The sequence below is a fragment of the Syngnathus floridae genome, chromosome 1 (genome assembly GCF_059516105.1).
Source record: "Syngnathus floridae isolate MCC-2025c chromosome 1, RoL_Sflo_1.0, whole genome shotgun sequence".
Lineage (NCBI taxonomy): Eukaryota > Metazoa > Chordata > Actinopteri > Syngnathiformes > Syngnathidae > Syngnathus > Syngnathus floridae.
Window position 1 is genome coordinate 889,664 of NC_142413.1, and position 24,396 is coordinate 914,059.

A 24,396-nucleotide genomic window follows, 5' to 3' on the forward strand; every position below is an offset into this window, starting at 1 on the left:
TCTTAGTTTATTTATTTATTCATCCCCCAAATGCTTTGTTTTGGTTGAGGTTTTATCAGTTTATTTATTTGTTTATTTAATTTTATTTCTTTATTTTGTGGAGTATTAGTTGAGTACAGAATATCAGGATTATTTTATTTTTTTTGTAGTTACAAATGCACAGCAATACCGACAAAAAAAAAAGAATCCCGAATGTATGCAAAGACTGAAATGAAGGACATTTTCTCTCGAGCTCGTTGTATGTCAGTAAGATGTAGTTTCCGTAATCTTTCAAGCATTTTTGTTCATATTTGATTTCCTTTTTCCTCGGTCTTGTTGAAGTCCAACGACCTTGATCTGGACCAGTTCTCCTCGGGCAGGTCCCGGGCAGACTGGACGGAGGCCGAACTCGGATCGGACGAACCCGATACGACACTAAACGGTAAAAGCTTGCGTCCGACTCGACGCTGGCACAAAAGCGTCCCAGCTGCTGCTCTTCTCATCAAGGTAATTAGCGGTCATGGCAGAATGGCCGACCTGTCTTTGCCTGACACCTTTTGGCTCTCAATTGTGGCCTTTGTGGCGGGCGTCTCGCATTTAGCCTCCACGCGCACAATGGGCCGCCTCGCCGGGGTCCCTACCTGTGAAAGGAAGCGGTCCCCCCCCCCCAATGTCCAGACCCTTTCCTCTCCCGTCATTGTGGTAGATTCTTCCTTGCCTGCGCTTTGCTGGCTCTTGTGTGCGTCGCTATTTGTCTGTTTTGCTGTGTTTGGGGAAAACAGCGGGCATTCACGGCGGCGTGGACGGAACCCTTTTCCACGTTGCCCGTCTTTGTCCTTTTGTGGCCCGGTGCGAGGCGTCCCAGAATCCTCTTTGCTGCTTGTCAAGTGTTTGTTTGTTTTTTCTTCTCCCGTTCTGCCCCGAAATGTTCTTGAATCGGCAAGTGCTTTGGTGGCTAATGGCGACAATTAACGCAAAGAGTTTGGAATTAGCTGTCAGTGCTTTGATGGCTAAATGCTGGTCTGGTTGGTGCCTAAGGCCAACAGATTTGGGTTCTGAATCATTTGGAAAAAAGAAAAGAAAAGAAAAAAACAGCAAGGTACTATATTGTGTCGACCGCCATTTCAGTTGACACAAATAGTTTTTCTTTTGTGTGCCAACGCAATCAAAATCAGTGAGTACAGCGAATGAGTACTTTTGATTTTGCCACCTTCTGTTTTTAATTCATTAGCAGCGAGAAGGGCTGAACAATGTTAAAAGAATAAAAAAAAAAGTTAAACAATAGATTCCACCTCAATGTTGCGATAGGATTTTTTAGAGGTCATTTTCTTGTGTATTTTTTAAAAAACACACACAAGCAAAACAAGCAATCTGTGTTACAATAAACAATATTCGAAATAATATCTTTCAGTTTTATAGTTTAGAAAATGTAGCAAAGGCAGATGAACCATGGAATCCAAATGAAAGTCTCAGGTTTGTCAACATGCGAGACATACATTGAAATTACAACAATAATATATTTTTCTTTTTTTTTTTTTTCTTTCAAACTGTGTTTTGTCAACAAATCACGTGGAAAAACGTAACTCTGCAACCCGGTCAATAATAATAAAATAAAACTGACAGCTGAGCAAAATGAAGCATTTCTCTTTTGTTTTCTAAAAATTCGCTCTTTGAAAATGGCACTGCGATGAATTGTTCAGCCCGAGTGGCAGAAGCGCATCACACCAAACTTGTTGCATGTGAGGGAAGGCAAAGAAGGCAAAGGCATCGGGACGTGGATAATATCCACTATCGCCATCGTCTTTTAAAGCGGATCCAAGTAGGACTTAAAAGACGGCCGGCGCCATTAAAAAAACAACAACATTCTCCTCTCCCGAGGTGTCGCTCGGCCGAGGCGCATTTCAGATCTCACCCGAGCCGAGGTAAGAGGGTGATTGACGTGCTTCATTCTGGAAGTCGCTTTTTGTTTTCGCACCTCCACACAGACGTGCCGAAGCGCGCGTCAATAAATTCTCGCCCGCCTTTTATGCATGCCATTGTATAAAAGCGTTCGTCTCACCTTTGACTCAGACGCCATTTTGGCGTCTTCACACCGTTTCACATTACATATTAACTTTATTTAGCGCCACCGATGAGAGGCCCCGCTGGCTTGCCACTTTGCACCATTCATTTTTTATTGTTTTCCCTTGACTGAGGTGTCATCGTCTGGAGTCGAGTAATGAGTAATGGCGCTGCCGTGCGGGCGAGTCTGTGCACGCGCGCGCCTGACTCACACTTGATTCATGGACGCTGACATCACCGAGAAGGATGACACACATCTGCTGCTGGATAGCAGCTCATCTTGCATTGTACAGCTTTTGAGCGACAAAAGCTTTTTATTTCTACTTTTGTTTTTCAATGTCGACAAACAGGTTATAAACGATTAGATCGTTCGGTCAGCCCAGCTTAACCGTTAATGGTACAAATATTATTTTTTTTTTCTCATGTCGTAGCTTTAATGAAAGAATGCTGGATAAATTCTTCACAATAAAACAATATTTTATTTGAATATGAATTTAATCGAACTGCATCAGAGTCGCAGATGTATGCTAATGCTGAGTTTTTGCTGAAGAGTGGTTGAAGCTAGCAGTGTTAGTTTGTTATGCTAACTCGTCAGAAACAAAACTAGCCGTCTAGTAAAAACACCGTTTGATATCATGATGTATTTTTGGATGATATAAGACACAGGATTGCATTGGCTTACACACTCCACCATGGGCTTAGAAGAGCAAGACTTAGTTGGGTCTACTTATGGTGAGCGCAATTAGCTTGATGTCGTTTCCGCCGACTCCTCACGAGCAGTAGCACCACAGAGAATAATGGACGGTTGGAATTAATATTTAAGAATCATTGTTCCCGCAAGTAATTACGATTTGTCGAAGCAAAAGGAAGACAAACGTACACGAGGCCGGCACATTTGCGTGTGCACGGATCATCGCTGAAAAGGATGTCAATCAGATTTGAAAATAGATTGGTCCACTTTTGTTCAGTCCACATTAAGGAAGGATCTCCACGTAGAATTCCAAACTAAATTCACCCTTTAATTGGTACATTCTCGGCGAAAGGTCAGACGTCAGTCAAAGCCATATTTCTCATGAGAATAACAATCTCAAATTGGACACACAGGTTGGTTGATGTACCTTGTGCCATCTGGTGGAAGACATGTTGCTGGCATACATACTTTTTATGGAGTAAATAAATCATTTTGCCACATTGTTTAAAAATAACGGAATTCAATAAGCATCATTTGACGTATAAATCAAGAATGTGTTGTGCTATTTTTTTTCCCGGTAAAACGTGATTTTGTGAATCACTTATTTTCAGTCAAATGTGGCATATTTCCTATATTTAAAACGCTGTTTTGAGTCATTTCACCAACCATAATAATGCTGTCATAGCAGTGGCTTTGTTCAATAAAAGCCCAATTATTGTGGCAGCAACTATAACTGTTGATGACAAAAAAAAATGTATTCACTGAAGGCTTGATGGCTGAGCTGTGGCCTATTCCAGCTGATTTTTGGACAAGTGGCGAGGTACACACCGTATTATTATTTGAACACATACGGTGCAGCAGCACACGTAGACACACAATATTACAATGCTTGTAATCATATATTCTTTATCATCTGTCAAGAAAATATCACTGCAGCTGATATTTCAAGTGTATTTACTGTGGTTTTTTGTCACGTGGTACCCAAGGCGCACATTGAAGCATGCAAACACAATACATAGACCGTTTAATTTTTTCCATTCTCTAAATTACAAAGTACAATACTTTGAAGCACTATTTTTTTTTTTATTAAAAAACAAAAAAACAAAACATGTTACAAAAAAGTGGGCATATTTTTTGGGGGTTGCGGGAATGTATTAAAAGCATTTTCATTCATTTAAAAATGGAAAGATGATTGTTTGCTGTTGTTGGGATTGTGAGTGCATTTTTTAGCCACAATTAAAAAGATTTGATGATTTCTAGGGATAAATACAACAAATAAGAGAATCAGGTCTATAACATTACGTCTTGTTTTTAAACATTTTGCACTACGAGTGGTTTTGCACATTTAGCACCAATTATCTCTTTTCCTAAATTTGCAAACTAGAAAGTATTTAATTTTTATTTTTGGAATTCATTTAAATAACTGAACTGAATGTAAATGATAAGATAGCAAATATTGGCAAAAGAAACTAGTTTAAAATAAAATATTTAAAATGTTAATTTCACCCTATTTTAATTTTAGTTTCGTATACCTCATGACTTCCAGAACATTCTGTCTGTATTAAAACTCAAATGTGATCCACTTTGAAGAAAACAAAGTAAATGTCTGGCATTTATTTGGCGTATGAATTTAATGCATTTTTTTAAATTAGTTTTTATTTAGATATTTTTTTTTATTTTTAATTTAATTTCTTTTATGGTAGATCGATAGGTGGGTGGGTAGATGGATAGCTTGATCGAGAGAAACATTCCAATTTATTTTTAAACTGCAGCCAAATTAAAGGAGTAAATAAAAATGCAATCGCTTTGAACAATGCGTACAAATGTAGAGGTTCTTCTGTCAACGAACATAGGGTCATTTAACAGTTTATCGGATGTTCATCATTTTTGATGTGACGTCCTGTAAGGCCGCTGTTGTCCTCCAGCGACAGGTGGCGCTGCAGCTAAATGATAAGCCTCAGCGGCTGCCTCTCTTCGTTCTCGTCAGCCTGCCCTGTGCTGGAGAGACAAGAGAACCTTTGACCGGAACTGCGGCGGCTGTTAGCATTGCTAATTTAGCTGCTAAGTGGCTTTTCGTTTCCTTGCTCTTTTTAAAAAAATATATATATATATATATTTATTTATTTTTTTCCTGTCTCATGCGTCAAGAGTCCTGTCTCGTGCGGAGCGATGTGGTTTATTTATTTGCTGAGCTGGCTGTCGCTGTTGATCCAAGTGTCGTTCGTCACTCTAGCGATAGGTACGTGCTCCATAGCGCCAATGTTGAACGAGCTGGCGTGGAAACGGCTAACGTGAGCCGTGTTTTTGTTTTAAGTTTTTTTTGGCGAACTTCAAGCACGTAGAAAATAGGCAGGATTGACATTTAAGGGGAAGGTTGAAGGGGTGTTGCTGTCAACGTGACCGATTCGAGTTTAGCTTCCAACCCAGGGAATAGTTCAGGAGCAGAACCACAACGAGCGATTGCAAATTCTCTACAAAAACAAGTTATGTCTCTCGAGTTGGATGTTTTTTCTGATGTTAATATGATAAGAAGCTGTGTATATGCCCTAGATGGACTCACCTGTTAGGATGGCGTAAATCTGTCTCGAAATGTGGAAGCACAGAAGCAGCAATCTTAAATTGGCCATATTTATTGTGAATTTGAGAAATAACTGTCCTGAATGCACTAAATATTTTCAAACATATTTCTTTATACCCGCATAATCAATCATTTCAATCATATTTTGAAATGAAGGACACACAAAATCCAGTCTTAAGATCTTTTTCCTTATGTGAGGACATCTTAACTGTGGCTTTTATTTTCTGGCTTCAGCTGCTGGTCTGTACTACTTGGCCGAACTAATAGAAGAGTACACAGTGGCCACCAGTCGAATAATAAAGTACATGATCCTGGTAAGCCAGTCGTCATGCTTGATTGCGTGCGTGCGTGCGTGCGTGCGTGTCACGTCTGGGCTTTGCTCAGTTCTCGACAGGCGTGCTGGCAGGTCTGTACCTCTTTGAAGGCTTCCCAACCTTGATGATGGCGGTGGGACTCTTCACCAACCTGGTCTACTTTGGCCTGCTACGGACCTTCCCTTACATCCTCCTGAGCTCGCCCAACTTCATCCTGTCCTGCGGTACGTCTGGCGCCAATGCTTTCGCCGGCCGCCGTTTCTCGTGCGCGTCTAACGCTTTATCTCGTCCCCTCCGCAGTCTTGGTTGTGGTCAACCACTACATGGCCTTTCAGTTCTTTGCGCAGGAATATTATCCTTTCTCAGAGGTAACTTGCATCTGTGTCCATATAAATTGTTTGGCATGAATGGAAGTGTTTTTTTTTTTTTTTTGGGGGGTGTGTGTTTACCAGGAAGTTCAAATTAACAAAAGGCGTGTAAAGTGGACAATCCCTTTACAGTCATGACATTTTTAAGTATGTACAAATAAATATTCGTTTGTATGCGCGTCCATATTGGAAAGAATCCTAACATCCTCGCATTAGTTTTTTTCTGCGTTTCCTAAGAGCAAATATGAAGCAATTTGTTGAGAACATAATTTGTTGTCATTTTTTTTAGGTGCTGGCATATTTCACAATCTGCCTGTGGGTGATCCCCTTTGCCTTTTTCGTGTCACTGTCAGCGGGCGAAAACGTGCTTCCGTCCACCGTGCAACAAGGTGGTGAGTGACTCCCCAAAAAAAAAAAAAAGTCAAGCGGCACCTGTGAGTGTTCAATATTTATTTATTTTGATTTTTTTGTAGATGACGTGGTGTCCAATTACTTCACTAAGGGCAAGCGGGGGAAGCGCTCCGGGATCCTCCTGGTGTTCTCCTTTCTCAAGGAGGCCGTGCTGCCCAGCCGGCAGAAAATGTACTGAGGGACACAACTCGAGGGAGGGCTGGTGGGGGGGCGGGGGGCTCAGGTGGGAATCGTGGATGCGTTTGAGTAACTGTGGTTAAAGAGGAGGCACTAATCATGTACCCAGCGCCTGCTGCATCTGACCGTCTCCATTCGAAACGTGTCGCATTTCTGCGAGACGCCGCCCGAAATCTCGTCGTAGGTTGCCCGTACGGCCGTGTAAAAGTTCCACGGAAAGGTTGGAAGATGATTTCTGAAAGCCTGGAAGCAATTGGGCGATATATAGCAAGGTGTCCCGACGGCTGCAGTTCAAAGACGCGTAGCAGCGCTTGGCCCACTGGACTGTTTTGGACAATTTTCTACCTTGACTTGAGCGTCTGGAGCCTGAAGATGTCAATGAGAAACTTTGTGGCACATGACTGGAGGCAAGTGGAGTAAAATCATCTTGACTGCTCTGAGGAGGTGCCTGAGCCGGACTTTGCTTGTTTTTTTTTTTTTTTTGCATTGCTCCAATGATGATGTCACGTTTGCAGGGGTGGCGGACTCGAGTCATGTGACTTGACTTGAGTCAGACTTGGGTCGGGGGTTTTACAACTAATGACTCGCTTGGCGGTAATTTACAAACGGCTCCGTTTGATTTGGTATTCATTGGGCTGGTTCAGGGCCATTTAAAAAAAAAAAAAAAAATTGACTTTGTTTAGCTAACTAATGCAAGTACATAGTAGCTAACGTGAAATTGAGGTGACGCTCAAAGTTGACTTGCTTCATTTTGGCCACAAATCTCAAAAGGTTACTTCCACCTCTGCTATTGTAAATTAAAAGCATTTTAGGACAATTATTCGTTCCTTGGATCACAGCTTTAGTTTTGATTTGTGATTCCCAGCCTTGCCGGAGCTTCCCCCGGTTGAACGTTGGTCCTTAGCAAAGATGCAGCCGGTTTGCGTGTGTTGCGCAATGGCTCCAGAAATGAGGCCAACCGCTGCCGATTAGAGACGGGAGCCGCTGCTCAAACCTGCTCAGGGCCAGAATGAAAACGAGCTCATGTTCTGCCTGGCACTTAACAAGAATCTCATTTGAACTCTTTGGCTTTGCTTGCCACTGATAGGAAGAAAAAAAATGATTGAGAGTGCGAGCTACTGCATGTCCAATAGGGATGAAGTGACGACAGAAGTAAAACGGACTCGTGTGTTGCTTTCAGTTCTCCGGTTCACATTCGTCCATTTCGCTGCAGTTGGGTATTTGGGTCGAATTGGAGAAAGTAAAAACACCGTTTTGTCTTTTGTTTTTTAATGCTGCATATTCAGAAAACCAAAAACCCAAGTCAAGTCAGCCTATACATTCCGGATTCTTGGCGTATGTGTGACCTTTTGACTCTGCTGCCCTCTACCGACGAGTTCGGAGAACTGTAAAGCCAAGCTCGGAAATAAGACTGCAATGGGCAGCAGCGCCCTGGTTGTCTTATTCATATTTCATGAGCAACCTTGCCCAGGACTTTGCGCCCTCGAGGGGGGTTAGGACTCCGCTTGTGTTCTGTAAGTGCGCTAAATCCCTCCCGCATTGCTCGACATTTGGAACAGCCTCTCTCTTGTTCGCGCTCCTCTTTCATCGGCTTCTCCTCGCCTGCGCGCTAATGCACCGTGGCATGGCACGTTCGGCAGCTTGGAGTCACAGTGCGACTCCGGCTCCGGACGGTGACCGCACAGCGACCTCGCCAACCCGGCCGGCCGGGCCTTCTCACAGTGAGATTGCGCACTCGGCGATGAAGGAGAGAGAGAGAGAGAGAGAGACCTCTTCATTGAGGTGTCAAGACGGCTGTGAAACTGCGAGCCATTTCGGCGGCCTTATGCTCCACACCACTCACCAAAAGTTTGGGATGTTGAGCATTAAGGTGAAGTTTCTGCTTGGAGATAAAACGCACTAGACTTTCAAATGCGCCTGCAACCAGAAATGTCCAGCTCTCAACTGTAAAAAAAAAAAAAAAAAAAGCACCTGCAACCAGAAATGTTCTGCTCCAACATGAGTCCTCATCCACCTGTGCTTCATATTTTGACACAGTCAAAGGCAAGCCTGAACAATTTATGGGCAAAAAAGTGAGTCACTGACACTTTGCTTCAAAATGTGTACGATTGCCGCAAGATGATGACAAAGCACCACTTTTGTCCAAGTTCCTCAGCTCACTAAAGCACCTGGCCTTTTAGCATCACGATGCCACAAGATCAAACTTTTGTCATCTGAAGAGGCTTCCCTGTGGTCTTCAAGACTGTGACCCTGCGCTGGCCGGACCCAAAACACGTCCTGCTCGCCCACCCAAGGGACCATTGCGGCGGCGCAAGGTCACGAGAGATGCCGAGGACACAACGAAAGGTCAGTGCCGTGTGTGTGGACCGATTGTCAAGGAGGTATAGCGCAATTGTCACCGATCTCGTTGCCGATTATTGAAGTGTGATTTTTTTTTTGGATCAACATCTAACTGCAATGTAAAGGCGAAGCATCTGTACGTGCCAGCTCACAGCATCCATTTGAGCGTGAAGCAAACACTTAAAAATGATGCAGGAAAACGCAGCCCCCGCCTGCCCTGCCCTGCCGCCGTCGCCGCGCGTGTGCTCGCTACAAGCACGCTTACGTGGCAGAGCCTTCTTTTAGTATCCAGGTCACAGAGCATCGGCCCGGCTCCGGTTCAGCAGCGGGGCAGCGCTCGGCAAAACGCCATTTGTCTTATGACACGTACGCACATGACACGCAGCGCACGGTGCCGGGAGTCTTGACGTGACGTCATCATGTGTGCGGCCAACAAAGCGGATAGCAAATCAGATTTGGAGGTGCTGACTTCCTCCTCGGCTGAGAAGGCTCTTGTCAGAATTGAAACCCAATGCGCGCAGATCCCTCCAGACATATTTTGAGCTTTTGTTGTGACCAACCAATCGGCAGATTCGATCGCCATGGCGATACGTGAAGCGAGGGGTCGGCCGGGGCGACCGGGCCGGCTGTTGCGCGCGCGCGAGCGTGTTGGGCGTGACGGAGCTATTTCCGCTGATGTTAATTTGCTCCGTGTTAGCTGGGCGGTTCACAGCTCGGTCAGCCCTCCCCGATACGACACCGCCGCTTGCATCAGTAAAGGTTCTCCCGTCACATCGCATTTAGGTCGAGATGCCGCTGAACTGTGAATGCACCGCGCGCGGGGACCCGGCTGCCCCGCGGCCTCCGGGTCCTGGAGTCCTTCGATTTCACCAGGAACGGCGTTCAAGCTCATTTTGCAGATTTATTTCCTTTTGCCTCTTCCGAGATGCCTTTCGAAGAAGCAATATTAAATCAAGTAGAGATTGAGATAGATTTCCCCCCCAAAAATAGCACGAAAAGGATTTTTTTTTTTTTTTTTTTTTTACACAAATGGAGGACAACCTCAAATTATGAACTTAATAGGTTATGTGAGCCCACATGGAAATGAATGTAAATGCAGTCCTTCAAAGCCGTCCTTTGCTCCAACACTATGAATAATTTATTCCATGGTTCACAAGCACCCCGATTGTAGTCATAATTAGCGCTAGCAGCACAATGAAATGCTCCCCAAACGACAAACGTTATCTCTGACCGCGGAAGGAAATGAAGGGAATACTGAAAGCCCAGTGTAACCTTTTTCCCTCCTGCTGAAGACATCAGGGGCGACTTCATGTCACTTTGTCACCTTTCACTGAATCGTGTTGAAGTGTGCGCGCTCGTCGTAAACGGAGGTCAGCTAAGCCAACGCCATCAGCGGGTCACGTCGGTCCCGCCGCTTTGCCTCCGTAAGACGGCTCGGACGCTGCACGAGCTTGTTTATGAAATCCAAAAACTGAATTTGACAGTCCTCCTTGGCCTGCCGTTTCAAATGGATGGAACATACACACTTAGCAGGTGCTGCTAAAGGGGTTAGCGCTGCCACGCACACGGCGGGAAAGAGCAGGTTCAAGGTCACTTGTTTGCTCGTCAAGTATTTGCTTTATTTGTGAGACTTTTTGGGATTTTCTTAAAGAGAGAGAGAGAGAGAGTAGTGCGGTGACTTTTTATTTTTCCTTTTTCAAGCAAAGCATGGCTATTTATAATATTTTAATAGAATTGAAAGATTTTAAAAAGGGGTTCGGAAAATGGATTCTTAAGTAAATGGAAAAATTTCCTGCCTCAATTTAATATACATATATATATATTTATTTATTAGGCGCAGCCCGTGTGAAATTGTCGCTCTATCCGAGCAGATTGAGAGAAAGGTTGTCGACGTCTTCTTTTAGGTTGTTGCCCGCAGTTGCCATGACAACAAGGGCAGATGTGGCAAGCGCTGGCACGGATGAACTCTTGGCTCCTGTAGCAGCAGTAATGGATATGGATTGGCGCGTGTTGTACGGGCTTATTGTCGCTAACGCAGCTCGGCACGCCATATGCCGCCGTGTGCATTTTTGATGATGTCATGCTCGCTGGAAAGAGCTGATTTGGCGCAGCTGCTTCCAGGCAAAGAGCACACGTACAGTCAAATGACATTATCATGAACGCTGCCATGCTCGCGTTCAACCATCCCCCCTCCGATGACCGGGATTTCTCATTTTTGTTGTGGGCCACATCGGGGTTATGACTTAAATAGAAATGAATTATCACATGGACGCGACAGAAAAGTCCAACAATTTTCTCATTTCTTTTGATATTAGGATGATAAGAAAACATGTTTTAATATCTCACCGTTTTGGTATTTTAACAGGAATCGACACATGCTTTGCGGGCCACCTGAAATGATGTGGCGGGCCGAATCTGGGCCCCCGGGCCTTGAGTTTGACACCTGTGTCCTACAGTCAGTCAGAATGTGCTGGTGGACACGCCTCTGTAACATCACCTGGACATGAGGACTACTTTGAGATTGGTAGACTGAGATGGTGAGCCCCCTTTTTAACAACTCCAGGGTGAATCTCAGAGACTTAAGTCTCCAGCTTGGCCCGGAGATACCTCGAGAGCAGTTGAATGGAGAAAGTCTTTGCTTCCCTCCGCAGCCGCAAAATCAGCATTAAAAAAATGGATCAACGTGAGTAAGTTCATCTTCAGCAGTTGAATCTGTACTTTGTTGCGCAACTGCTCTCTGAGAGCGTGAGACTTTTCCTCTGTTGCGCAAATCGAGTTCCAGATGGGAAAAGCGGAGACACGCGCAACGCCATCGTATTCATGACCCCGTGTAGTTAATATTTCATATTTCATCTTCTCCTCACCTCCGCCCATCCAACTTTGATGAAGGTAACGGAGCCAATACGGGATATTGTTTTTGGCTAGCTGCCGTACGCTGAACCCTCGACCCCGGCCGTCGGGCATCGGGACGAACCGTGGAGCGAAACACGATGATGCGCGCCGACTCGCTGACCCTGTTCTCTGCTCACGTTCGCTCCCCTCCAGCCCCCGCAGGCATCTGCCACCATGAGCTGATCAGAGGACGCTCGGCTAGGACGTCAAATGCTCATCGTACGACCTGACCTCCGGATGAACCCCCCCCCCCCTTCCCGTCACGGAGCACGGCCGAGATGGAAAAGCTCAACGTTGCTCAGGCTCACTCCCAACCTTGTCAGGAGCCTTCGACACGTGGCGTCGAGTGGGCGGGGTTCCTCTTCATGCTTCCTGCCCGTCCGTCTGTCCTCGAGGTTCCCGCGGAATGGCAATGTGGGAAATTGCAAAGGACTTCTTCACACTTCCAGTTCAAAGCAGTCACGCTCGAAATACGCGCAGGACCTTCCGGATGAGAGGTCGCGACTTTGCCGCATGGTAACAAATGCTGTTTTATTCATGTTAGCATGTCGCTGTCTTTGTCCCTTCAGATAGCTTAATGAATAAATAACATCTGTAGATATATGTCTTTATTATTAATTTGGCAGCAAAGTAACAGATCAAAGCGGGGGAGAAGAGAGATGTTCTTACTCATTCAGCCGTCCGTCCATTTTCTCAAGCGCTTTGCCTCGCATCATATTTTTCGGAGAAAACAGTGTGGAGGGACGGCGCTTCATTTCGTCTCTGTTCTCCTTTGTAACTAATTCATCTTAGGTGAAGGATTTTCAAAGTGCTACGTGGGCTCCCTCTAGTGGGACATGAAAAAAAACACCTCATTGAATATCCCTTGGTGATAGGCAAATGAAGCTTCAAATTTGCTTCATGAACCAGTTGCATTTTTGACTCCTGTGGACGACACTGCGACTTGATATAAAGAGTTTTAAGAAAGGAGTTAACTTTCGATCCAATTTTGAACAGAGTGCCATCTTAAGAAGTCAAAAAAATTCAACAACTGCTTCATGAAGCAAATTTGAAGCTTCACTTTCCCCTCACAAACAGTTCGGTTGTAATGTCATTTAACCACAATTCATTTATATTAGACCTTTTTAATTATTTCGAGAATAATTTTCTATACATTTTAATGTTACAGAACAAAACCATCAATCATTTTTTTTAACAGTCTTTCAGTCGACCATCTTGATTTGTTCAAATTATTTTGGGGTTACTGCGCCATTGTGTTGACCTTCATCTTTTGGGCTTTTTTTTTTTTTTTTTTTGACGTCTTAGTGGTGAAATAGTCTCTGAACTGGCTCATAAAAGTGCAAGGTTGATTTGCAACACACCCCGACAGTTGCTCCGTCAGCCAATAGTCTCAGTCGCTGCCAGACGCTCCACCAATGGGCTGCTGCCAGTCCTCGGAGCGGGGGGGGGTCTCATTAGCTAGATTCCAGGACCTGGCTCTGGCCCACTGGACGCACTCAGCCGGAAAGGATGACGTCCAGAGGGGGATTTATCATCTGCAGGGTTTCGCTGCCTTTTCAGGAACGGCCAAGGCCAGAAAACGCTCAAGCATGAAGCTGAGGCTATTTGCAAAAGCTATCTGATGATTTGGACTTACATCATGACGCTCGCTGGCTGGCTAGCTCACCATGTACGCTTCTAAAAATAATATCTCATAATCTGACCAGGAGTTTTCAAAAGAATCTTTTTGCGCCTCTGTTCACCTGAAAAGGCCAATTTGCATATTCTAGTTTTCTTTTTCCTGTTGGGCCGTCATGGCTGGCAAGGCCTTCTCTGCTCTCCCAGATAACAAGCACGGACCTAGACTTAATTCTGATATTTATTCCATGAAATTAAGATATTTTACATGCCACAATATTTGATTCATTTGAACAGCCCAGGCTGTTTATGTGACACTGGAACTTAAGTTGGAAGGACACGCCTTCGGTTCTGCCATGTTGTTAGCGATGACATTGGCTAGCAAGCGCTAGCTACGCGGTGGCCGTGAAGCGCACAGCAATTACACTTCTTGTCCCTTGTTTAATGTGTTGTCTGTGTTTTAGTTAAGCTTGACAGAAATTAGATTTTCAAACAGGAGCCAAGGATTTTTTTTTTTTTTTTGCGGGCAACATAAAACGACACAAAGGACTACTCTGGCAGGCTAGCGTTGAGTTTACCACCTGTGCTCTTAAGGATGACCGGACAAACGTGACCAAAATTTTTTTATTCTAGCTTGAAAAACACACCTCATAGGTGTACGTACGTGCATTTGCGGGCTTCCAGAGGCCACCAGAGTCCAAAGGCGCTTGAGTGGGTTCATGTCAATGTCGCAAGCAGGTTACACAGGCTAATGCCACCTAAATGTTGCCTCTGGGCGCCGGGTAAGGCAGCTCCTCACGGCCCATCGACTTTGATGGACCACCCCCCTTGAAGAACCAGCGCTGACCTTTACTGTAGTTTCCAGTGTGGTGGGAGCCTTTTTAGTATGAGTGCAACACAGGCTCCCTCTAGTGGCATGCAACAGAGTTGCATATTTTTTATTTTATTTTTTTTACTTAGATCAGGGGTTACAACTTTAAACGTAATCAAACATGTTAGAATGAATGAATAGCAAGTCAATAAGGGGAGCTCGTGTACATTTTTTAGTTCAATTCAGTAACATTAAGCACATTGTTTGAAATGAACCCTTAGGCCCAATACGCTACTGCATCTTAATATTGGTGATGAGGATGGTTACATAGAGAGAAGAGAATGTTATTTGGTGCTACTTGGTGGTGGTGGTGGGGGTGGTGGTGGTGGTGGGGGTGGTGGTGGTGGTGGGGGGGGTTCAAACAAAATAGTGTTTTCATGGTCGCACAATGGATAATACCTTCCAATTGAAACATGTTTGGGGTTTTTTCCTCCCGCTGCGGCAACACTTAAATTCCATTTGAAAAAAAAGAGGCCCCAGCCAGCATGCTAATTAGGAAGTCCAAAATAAACCTTCAAGCCACTCAAATATTAATGGAGGTGTTAAAGCAAAATCACATTTATATGCTTCCCGGGTCAAAATGCTGGAAGCAGCGCGCATGGCTGGAAAGAGCATTATTCAAATGAGAGAAGACCGACTCTTAATAGAATGAGCCAAAGCCAGCATTATCTTGAGCTTGCGCGCGCCTGCTGCTCATTTGGAGACATGAAAATGCGGCCCACATCTCCACTTTAAAAGGCTCCAAATGAGTCAATCAGGGTGGTCGTGTTGCATTACTTTCAAGTCACGCTGGCACAAGCTACAATAGCAAACAAGCCATTTTGCCAACAAGATGTTCACTTTTTTTCATCATTTTGTCACACCTAGGTTTTTTTTTAGGAGCTTTCGGTTCAGCGAGTGAGCTAACGAGGACAAATCTACTCTCTGAAATAATGCGGCATGTTTTTCCCCCCTGAACCACTAGCTATCTGGGTGGCTGTGGATTTTTAGCCCATTGGGTTACTATAGGTCAAGGGTTTCAAACTATGGCACGTGAGCCAAAATTTGGCCCGCAGTGTAATTATATTTGGCCGGCAAAGATAAATTGCATTGACTTTGAAATTGTCTCAAATAAAAGAAAAATAGTGATGTTTTCTCAAAACGAGTTATTCATCAGTTTGTTGTGTCGCCAAGCTGGAGGTCCTCACCATTTTGGAGTTGATAAATAGTTAAGTTAATAAATAATAATGAACTCTTTTAAAAAACAGTTGAGGAAAAAAAATGACTCAAGGGAGGCGCAAAATACTACAAAGAAAAAGTCGTTTTTTTTCTTTATGCACAAAGTTGGATTGTTTAGTACCAAAAAAAAAAAAAAAAAAGTGACATAACTTTTTGTGTTGAAAGGAAAAAAGAAAATTGGGTCGAATTGACCCGCGTTGTGGTCAGCCCCTTTTTGATCCATAAATGGGCTATTTTTGACCCGATTGTTTTTTTTACGTGCCATCTGTAGCCACAGCTATACTGATCATCCGCTAGGCAATTTCTCTGTATCTTTAAGTCATCCTGATATAGTTCTTACTTTCATCCCTTCTTGAGCCAACCTGCCGGGCCAACTCGTCAACCCAAATAAATATAAATAAGCAATTTTGCCCAATTGGGGTTACTTTTGGACCCAGCCGTTAGAAGAGTGCACAAATCATGCTCTTTGCAATCCGTCTTCTCGTCAAGAAATCATACGAGGACGTCATGATTGCCTTTCGATGTTGTTGTTGTTGTTTTCATTCAACACGGTCCTTCAAATACATCACCATGGATCTTTTCTTCTGAGAAGGACGCCCTGCCCGGGCTCTTTTCGACTCGAAGGAGGCGGCCTGTCAATTGTGCCTTAAAAAACCCTAGCCTCCGTGTTTGCAGCACTCCCTAATTATCTGTGGAATGATTGCACACGAGTGATTTGGAACGTTGCAAAACTGCTGTCAAAAAGTGCATTTGGAGGAAGACGTGCGGCTCTTATCCACAGTCATCATTTACTTGTCAGAGCACTGCTGCTCCAGGCGCGGACGAGTGGAGAGGCACCCCGCCGTGGTAATTGCAAGATGGTTTTTTTGCCTCCCTTTTGTGCTCATATCATGATAAAGGAAGAAAACGTTTCACGCATGCCACTTCCGCCATGAAATCCAAGCGCACGTGTCGTAATATTTCCATCTAGTGGGCAGATGCGGAAGCTCTTTGCCGCCGCCGCCGCCGCCAGCTCAGCGCTCCCGTCAGTCAAGACCTGAGTTTGCCGTCTCATTTGTCTTTGTGTGCTTAATATACAGACTTTATGGCTGCAAATGAGTATTTCATGCATGCCACAGATAATGTGTGGCCACCATTTTTGTTTTTTAAACTCATTTACATTCATAGAACACGACATACGACTTTCGTGTTAGTCATTCCGGCCGGAATTGGAGGACAGTTTTGGCTGGCACCAACATTTCCGAAAGGTCACCATTTAATTGAGCTAATCACGAGCCATCTCTTGCTTCGGACTCTGAAGCGCGAACGGCGTACAGAATCAGGTGGCAAGCTGATGCCGAGTTGTGAGGGATCGGCGGCCATCTTACGTTGCCTACATAGGCTGGCTTATCGGCGGTGTTTTCTCCTTATTTTCCGTTTCAACGGCACATTTAGTTGAGCCATCATGAGCCCTCTCTTGCTTTTGAGTCTGAAGCCCGGACGGCGTACATCATCAGGTAGCTAGCTGATGCCGTGTTGTGACGCCACCGGGGGCCATCTTGCGTTGCCAATGTCTCCGCTCGCCTCCATTGATATGTCGGCGGTGTTTTCTCGTTGTTATCAGTCTCAACGGCAAAAATGAAACTATTTTTCAACTGGATTTCAGTGAAAACTCCATCAGATTTAATTGTCTACCTTGCCAATTGTAGAAAAGCTACAGTTTGCTTCCTCAACTGTCCAGGGTTGACAGTAGTATGATGAATATGTATTTTGTGTGCAGGTTGGACCTGAATTGTAATTCCTGGATACAAATGAGCTTTTTTAGATTGGCTATTAATACTTTTAGATCTCTCACATTGGGGCTTTTGTGTGTGTGTGTGTGTGTGTGTATGTTTTTTTTTTCTTTTTCTTTTTCTTGCTTCCTCATCGGACAACATCAAGTCCCAAGATGTGTAGGTACACAAACTGTCGACTGTGTTTTGCATCTGCATGTGTTGTCACTCTCTTAATTTCAGCTTCACGCGAGCGCACACAAGATGGGCCGGACCCGTCTTGGGATCTGCTGCGTATTAGCGTGACGGATTGCCCACCCTACCGACGAGTCATGAAGGGAATCTTTTGCGTTGTGGTCAGTGAAGTGGCTCACGGCCAAGAGAACCAACCGCTGAGAACCATCATAGGTCACTGCTGTTGATTTTTTTTTTCCATCATAGGAGCAGCAGACCTCAGATTCCACATGTCCTTCTCAAAGTTGGACTGAACGCCCCCCCCTCCCTCCCTCCCTCCCTCCCTCCCTCTTCAGGGTCCTGCCCACCACTGCTACGCACAAGGAAAGCTACGTGGACTAACTATTTAAGCAGACGTCTGTGAGGAGGTCAGGCACAAGCTTTCGATCCTTCACCAAGGTGCGTCCGCACTCGAAGACACTTTGCGCAACGCTCTTGGTAAGAACCACTTTGCTCCGAAACTTGCCCGTTTTGTTTTGGAAAATGTCTGCGTGTTATGTTGTTGTAATATGTCTTTGTGAGGATGTGTCACAATCATCTTTGCCTCCCGCAGAGGTAGGGGACTTGAGTCACGTGACTTGACACCAAAAAAAACCAACCGACAACTTGACTTGCTATTTGTGAGCTTGGACTAGAAATGCATGACATTTTTCGGCATCCAATCACAGAGCAGTTCACGAATTGACGGAGCTTGACCTGATTTCACGTCACGTGTACGATAGCTGCAGTTTGCGCTACCGTTCACTTCAGATTACGCAATCTATCTCAAAAAGCAGAAATGTTGCAGCGACAACTGGCTGGAAGTCACGTTGCTCTGTTGAAATTCAGCTCGGACTCGCTTGACTCTCCCTGTAACTTGAGACTTGAGCATAAAGTAACTTAGTTTTTGGTGAGTTTGTAGGAGGCCTCATTTGCGTTTGTGGGATTTGCCTACGCGAGTGAGTCAGTGAGGATAATTGCGAGCATGTGCGTCACTCGAGTGAGCGCCAAGCCACGACTGTGGACGGACGGACGGACGGACGGACGGACGGCCAAGACCAAAAGAACATGGATGGCCCCGTCGTTTGTGTCATCCCAAGCTCATTTCTAAGCCATCCTAAGGGCGTCCTCCTACTTTTCCTGCCATGATGCGGTCTAAGCCATGACATCACTGTCCTCTCTTGCAGGCCTCCCTCAGCGAGCGAAACGACATGTCTGACACCTCCGGTAGCGACCCGTCCACCGCCCTTCCCGCTCCCGCCGGGCCCCGCCTTAAGGTGAGCAGCCGAGGCCGCAGCGCAGGTCCCGCCGCCAACTCCAACTCGGACGAGTCCGACATCCCCGAGTTTGAGCTGTTCGGCGCCGTCGGGCCCAGAGGACTTCCGCCTTTGACTGGTGAGCTGCTGGCAAACTTCCAGTTGTTGCTAACGCAGCACTTTTTTTTTGGACAGTTATCTGTACTTGTACTAAATACGGAGGGAGGGTGGCTATTTTTGCCCGCGCAACTTATCATGCCACAAACATGCCGGGCTTTGTGCATTTGATTGACAGGACAATTGACAGCCCGGTGGACAGCCAAAGCCGATGAAGCGTGCTCTGTTCCGGCCAGACAGGCGCGCTTGACAGCTGATAATTGTCACGGCTAATCGGAATCCAAGCGTTGAAGTCGATTGTGCGTCGTCCCACTTTATTTATAGCTTGTCACCGTTGACGTTTGATTTGACATTTCAGAAGTCGCGTAAAGCGGCATTGCTCGGTCATCGGCGCTCTTTTATATTGGAAGAATGTCGTTTGATCGATTTCTCTATGATTAACATGCTATGACGTACCTAGTCTTAAATCGATGAAATGCTCACTAAATAGTCCTGATGTATTCAAATACTTCTTGAAGTACCCATATTCGCTGTAATTGATAGGAAAATAAAACATGTATTTGAAAAAGGATTCCGAATGAATAACTGAAGTCCAACTTGCAACTGAATACATGTTTGGGAGACAAATCAAATAAAATCCAAATGATAGAAATTTGTGATTTGCTGGTGTAGCATGACATCACTTGAAATTGATCTCATTTATTTATTTGATTTTTTAATTTGACATATATATATATATATATATATATTTTTTTTTTTGTTTAGTGCTGTTTTCACTTTTTGTTTGTTTATTGCCGTTTGGGGGCGATGCAACGCAAGTGGGTCGAGACAATGACTATGTGTGTTGTTTGTGCAGAGTTTCTGGACATCTGGGACGTGGACATGATGAAGAGCCGAGACCAAGCCAACAAGATTGAGCACCACACGGCCTCGTACAATAGCGATTATCTGATCATTCGTCGCGGGCAAGAGTTCCAAGTCGACATCACCTTTAACCGCCCCTATGAGCCAAACAAAGACAAGTTTGCCGTGGAGTTTGTTATCGGTGAGCCTACGCACGCGCACGCACACACACACACACACACACGTTTAAATTAGCAAGTGGCATACAGTGGATATCAAAAGTCGACCCCCCCCCCCCCCCCCTTCAAATGAGGTCTCTGATCTAAAACAAGACTAAGGTTTGGAGCTCAAATGAAATTTTCGAAATGGAAGTCAAAATATACCATTTCAACCGTGTGGTTGCATAAGTCTACACCCCCCTTTCCAATGAGGTCTCTGTGATCTAAAACAACAAGACCAAGGTTTGTAGCTCAAATAAAAAATGTAAAGAGTGGAAGTCGAAACAAAGCATTTTCATGATGTGGTTGCATAAGTGTTCACACCCTCTTTGGCTGTAAGAACCTCTGGCGTGATCACCCCAGGTTCCAGTCCTCAATACAGCAAGAACACCTACATTCCCGTCTTCCCCGACGAGGACAAACAGAGCTCCTGGCCGGGCCGCGTCATCAAGAGCCGGGAGAACGTGCTGAGCGTGGGCGTCACGCCCGCCGCCAACTGCATCGTGGGCAAGTACCAGCTGTACGTCGCCGTGGCGACCCCGTACGGCATCCGCAGGACCAGGCGGGACAGGAGCCGTTACGTCTATGTTCTCTTCAACCCCTGGATGGCGGGTGAGTCCTCTCACACATCACATTGAAATCTGGAATATGCTCACAATGTGCTGAAATGCTCTTGTAGAATATGCTCAATTGCACCAATTTATTGATTTGTTTGTTTATTTATTCTTTTTTATTTTTGGAGAGTGTTACAGTAGTGCGTGCCAAAGCATTTTGTTAGTGTGTGAGTGACTTGATTTCCAGTTGGTCATGTGACTATTTCCGGCGTTCATAGGATAAGTTAAGTCGAGCGTGTGCGCGAGAGATGCTTTCAAATTCCGAGCAAAAGAAAGAGTGGTGACAGCATCTCAGGGAAATGTTTGAGGAGTGTGTGAGAGAGCCAAAAGCGGCGGTGACCACTGGCATGTGAGCGAGCACGCGGCTTTTCGTGTGGCCAGCCGACGCTGTCTTCCTGGACGACCACGCCGAGCGGGACGAGTGCGTGATGACCGAGACGGGAATCATCTACCACGGCTCCCATGACGACATCGCCGAGAGACACTGGAACTATGGCCAGGTGCTTGCCAAACTACGCGCGCACGCACGCACGCACACCCATACATGGCTCTGGGTTTGCTTTTTAAGTGTCTTTTTTTTTTTTTTTCAGCCAAGATCGATTAATCCAATATTATGGATTCATGGATTATTATCGTTTAATGAGAGTGTAAAGTAATGTATTTTGTCAGAACTGCAAATGAACTGACACCCCATTCTACTGCCGTTGGCTTGGAAGACCCCGAAAAAGTTGATCTTCAAAAAAGTCTTGAATACGAGCGGTTACAGCGATCGTAACAATTGAGTATTTTGTGAACTAAAAATTCCTTAATATGAATATTTTATTTAAATGTTATTTATTTATTCCTAAAGCAAACATACCCCTAGTGTCAAATTTGAAACATATATATATGATATATGTATGTATTACTAAAACAAACTACCCCTGCAATTAGTGTCAATTTTTCAACCCATATATTTTCTATTTATTAATTGTGGCGGTTTGAAATAAAACCAATGACAGAAGCAAGTTCACATTTAACAATGCTGTATTCTTTTGTATTTTATATTTATTCCTACAACCAACATGCCCATCTATCGATCTAGTGTTCATTTTCCAACAAATATTTTGCACTCATGAATTGTGAGGCTTTGAAATGAAACCAGTGAAAGAAGCAACTTCACATTTGACAACGCTGCATGATTTTACCCAACAATTGAGCAAAGGAATGTCAAAAATCTATTGACACAAAGACTACAAACGCGTGTGTCTTTCTCCCGTGTGTAGTTTAACTATGGCGTTCTGGATGCGTGCCTGTACATCCTGGACCGGTGCCAGATGCCCCTCGTCAACAGAGGCGACCCCATCAAGGTGGCCAGACAGGCCTCCGCCATGGTCAGCGCTCCTTCGACTCGCTCGCTTGGACCAAATCGTCCTGACGTGGTCAAATATGTCGTCGACAGCTGGACTCCCGCGACGACGACGGCGGCGTGCTGGTGGGGAACTGGAGCGGCGACTACACGTACGGCGTGGCGCCCACCGCCTGGACCGGCAGCACGGAAATCCTCCTCACCTACGCTAACGGCAAGACGCCCGTGTGCTACGCGCAGTGCTGGGTCTACGCCGCCGTCTTCAACACATGTGAGTCAGCAGCAGAAAAGAAAAGAAAAGAAAAGAAAAAACAAGAAAGCCGGCGTCCGTGCCAAGCCGCCGCTTTCGGCTCTTCTTTCGTCAGTCCTGCGCTGCCTGGGGATTCCGTCGCGGGTCGTCACCAACTACTTCTCGGCCCACGACAACGACGGCAACCTGAGGTCGGACATCATCCTGGACGAAGACGGTCGGATCGATCGCAGCCGGACCAGGGACTCCATCTGGTAGCTCGCTTTTTTGGATTTTTTTTTTTTTTTTTGGGCTTATGGGGCCTCGTGAGCTCCATTTTGATGTTCCTCTCCGCCAGGAACTATCACTGCTGGAACGAGTGCTACATGTCCAGACCGGACCTGCCGCTCGGCTTCGGCGGCTGGCAGGTTGTGGACGCCACGCCGCAGGAGACCAGCGATGGTAAATGTGACAGGTTGCCTCGCTCTTGAGACATGGTGATCCGAACTCGCCCCCCCCCCCCCCCCCCCCCGCCCAACCCCAAAGGCTTGTACAGATGCGGGCCGGCGTCCGTCCACGCCATCAAACACGGCGAAATCTGCTTCCCCTTCGACGCCGCCTTTGTATTTGCCGAGGTGGGTCGGCTTCGCAGACCTGATGGACAATTGGCGCTCTCGATAAAAATGGCCGCATTTTGATGCTTTGGCCCGCCCGCAGGTGAACAGCGACATGGTGTTTTACTCCCGGAGCAAAGACGGCACCACGGTGCCGGTCAAGGTGAATCGCAGCCACGTCGGCCGTTTGGTTCTGACCCAAGCTCCCGGCGGCTCGAGTCGCCGCGACATCACGGATCAGTACAAGTTCCCCGAAGGTGGCCGAGAGAAGTGAGGTTAGCTTAGCGAGCAAAATGAACAAAATAACATTTCTGAAGGCAGCGCCGAGGAGCGCACGGTCCTGGAGAAAGCCGAGGCGTACAGCTGCAAACGTGAGAAGGCCGACCTGCCTCCGGCGGACGTGGACCTGGTCCTGTCCAACGCGGACGTCAGCGTGGGCCGCGACTTTGAGCTGAATCTGAAGTTGGTCAATCGAAGCGACGCTCGGCGGACGGTGGAAGCGTACGTCAGCGGCACCGTGCTCTACTACACCGGCGTCATCAGCTCCGAGTTCCTCTTCACCACGCCCTCCGTCAAGATCGGGCCCAACGGCTGTAAGTCCCAGGCCCGGCGTGAGTTCGACTTTGTTTTCGCACCAAAGTACAGCCGGGTTCCGCTCTCGCCGCTGCGCCCGCCCCCGCAGTTGCTAAGGAATCGGTGACGGTGGAGGCCAAGCAGTACATGAAGTCGCTGGTGGAGCAGTCCACCCTGCACTTCATGGTGACGGGGAAGGTTGTGGAGACGGGGCAGATTGTCAGCGCCATGAAAATGGTCCGCCTGCACAATCCCAAACTCACGGTCAAGGTGAGGCGCCGAGGCCCGTCCAGGTGGCCACGGAAGCGCTCACCCCGTCCGTGCATCTGCCCCGGCCGGCGTCAGGTGACGGGCACCGGCAGGGTCAGCGAGGAGATGATGGCCACGGTGGAGTTCAGCAACCCCTTGAGCACCAGCCTGGAGGACGTCTACATTCGCATGGAAGGAGCCGGACTCATGCTTCCCAAGTCCAAATATTACAGGTGGGTCCACGGCGCAATTCAAAGTCTTGGCTTACGGTGTGTGACGTCATCGGGCCTCCGTCAGGGTGATCAGCGGAGGCGCGTCTCTCACCTGGAGCGAGTTCTTCACCCCGCAGCGAGCAGGCGCCAGCAGGCTGATCGCCACCTTGGACTGTCGCGCTCTCACGCAGGTCCACGGCCAGGCCACGTTCACGGTGGAGGCCTGAGGAAAGGCCAAAACCTCCTGCTACGTTCTCTCGGCGCTGTCTTTGTGAAAAAATAAATAACTGGCAGCTGGCCGTGTCTACAAGTGCATTACTGTGAGTTCGCCTTGTGACATCTTCAAAGTTGAAGAGAAGAAAGAAAAAAGAAGAGCTTGTGACCCGCTCGTCACGAGGTCACGACTGCCCTGCCTGCCTGGGGCGTCCGCGAGAATAAGGATGGGAAAGTTGCCGTTGATATGTCAAATCATAAACAGAGCTTGCTCACATTTTACAAGTCCAGACATGAGTAGGGAGGACGACTGGATCGCAATTGAAAGAAACAAACGACTGGTCACATATCTGACTGGACATACCATGCATGCTAAATAGGAAGTGCGCGCGTCCGTCCGTAATGGAGTGCTCGCAAGACATCAACACC

The 24,396-nt window shown here is 46.3% G+C and overlaps 2 protein-coding genes across 7 annotated transcripts; both read left to right on the forward strand.

Annotated features, from left to right (window-relative positions):
- The first annotated feature begins 1,614 nt into the window (after window positions 1-1,614).
- tex261 (testis expressed 261) lies at window positions 1,615-7,037 on the forward strand. Of its 2 annotated transcripts, none has more exons than XM_088381434.1 (6): window positions 1,615-1,901; window positions 5,544-5,623; window positions 5,694-5,847; window positions 5,924-5,991; window positions 6,281-6,380; window positions 6,465-7,037. In XM_088381434.1, the coding sequence occupies exons 1-6, from the start codon at window positions 1,667-1,669 to the stop codon at window positions 6,578-6,580; spliced, it is 753 nt and encodes a 250-aa protein (XP_088237560.1). In that variant the 5' UTR covers window positions 1,615-1,666; the 3' UTR covers window positions 6,581-7,037. The 2 variants fall into 2 exon arrangements, with proteins under 2 accessions (XP_088237560.1, XP_088238234.1); XM_088382108.1 differs by lacking the exon at window positions 1,615-1,901 and adding an exon at window positions 4,709-4,970 and having other exon boundaries at window positions 6,281-6,383.
- A 9,459-nt stretch (window positions 7,038-16,496) lies between these two features.
- Window positions 16,497-24,051, forward strand: f13a1b (coagulation factor XIII, A1 polypeptide b). Of its 5 annotated transcripts, none has more exons than XM_088368903.1 (17): window positions 16,497-16,541; window positions 17,512-17,624; window positions 17,710-17,940; window positions 18,669-18,876; window positions 19,711-19,899; window positions 20,279-20,527; window positions 20,911-21,029; window positions 21,795-21,902; window positions 21,971-22,148; window positions 22,243-22,381; window positions 22,465-22,568; window positions 22,653-22,741; window positions 22,824-22,977; window positions 23,038-23,313; window positions 23,403-23,563; window positions 23,639-23,775; window positions 23,840-24,051. In XM_088368903.1, exons 4-17 carry the CDS (start codon window positions 18,693-18,695, stop codon window positions 23,979-23,981), a joined length of 2,229 nt encoding a protein of 742 aa, XP_088225029.1. In that variant the 5' UTR covers window positions 16,497-16,541; window positions 17,512-17,624; window positions 17,710-17,940; window positions 18,669-18,692; the 3' UTR covers window positions 23,982-24,051. The 5 variants fall into 5 exon arrangements, with proteins under 5 accessions (XP_088225029.1, XP_088227300.1, XP_088225802.1 ...); XM_088369676.1 differs by lacking the exon at window positions 16,497-16,541 and adding an exon at window positions 16,575-17,013 and having other exon boundaries at window positions 17,438-17,624; XM_088371174.1 differs by lacking the exon at window positions 16,497-16,541 and having other exon boundaries at window positions 16,574-17,624; window positions 17,710-17,901.
- Window positions 24,052-24,396: the final 345 nt, after the last annotated feature.

Coding starts and splice junctions, on each gene's coding strand:
- f13a1b (XM_088368903.1), top strand. CDS start 18,693: ATGTCTGACACCTCCGGTAGCGACCCGTCCACCGCCCTTCCCGCTCCC. Junction 21,903..21,970: donor CCAGACAGGCCTCCGCCATG/GTCAGCGCTCCT, acceptor TGTCGTCGACAG/CTGGACTCCCGCGACGACGA. Junction 23,314..23,402: donor CAAGATCGGGCCCAACGGCT/GTAAGTCCCAGG, acceptor CCGCCCCCGCAG/TTGCTAAGGAATCGGTGACG.
- tex261 (XM_088381434.1), top strand. CDS start 1,667: ATGAATTGTTCAGCCCGAGTGGCAGAAGCGCATCACACCAAACTTGTT. Junction 5,848..5,923: donor CAACTTCATCCTGTCCTGCG/GTACGTCTGGCG, acceptor TCCCCTCCGCAG/TCTTGGTTGTGGTCAACCAC. Junction 5,992..6,280: donor AATATTATCCTTTCTCAGAG/GTAACTTGCATC, acceptor CATTTTTTTTAG/GTGCTGGCATATTTCACAAT.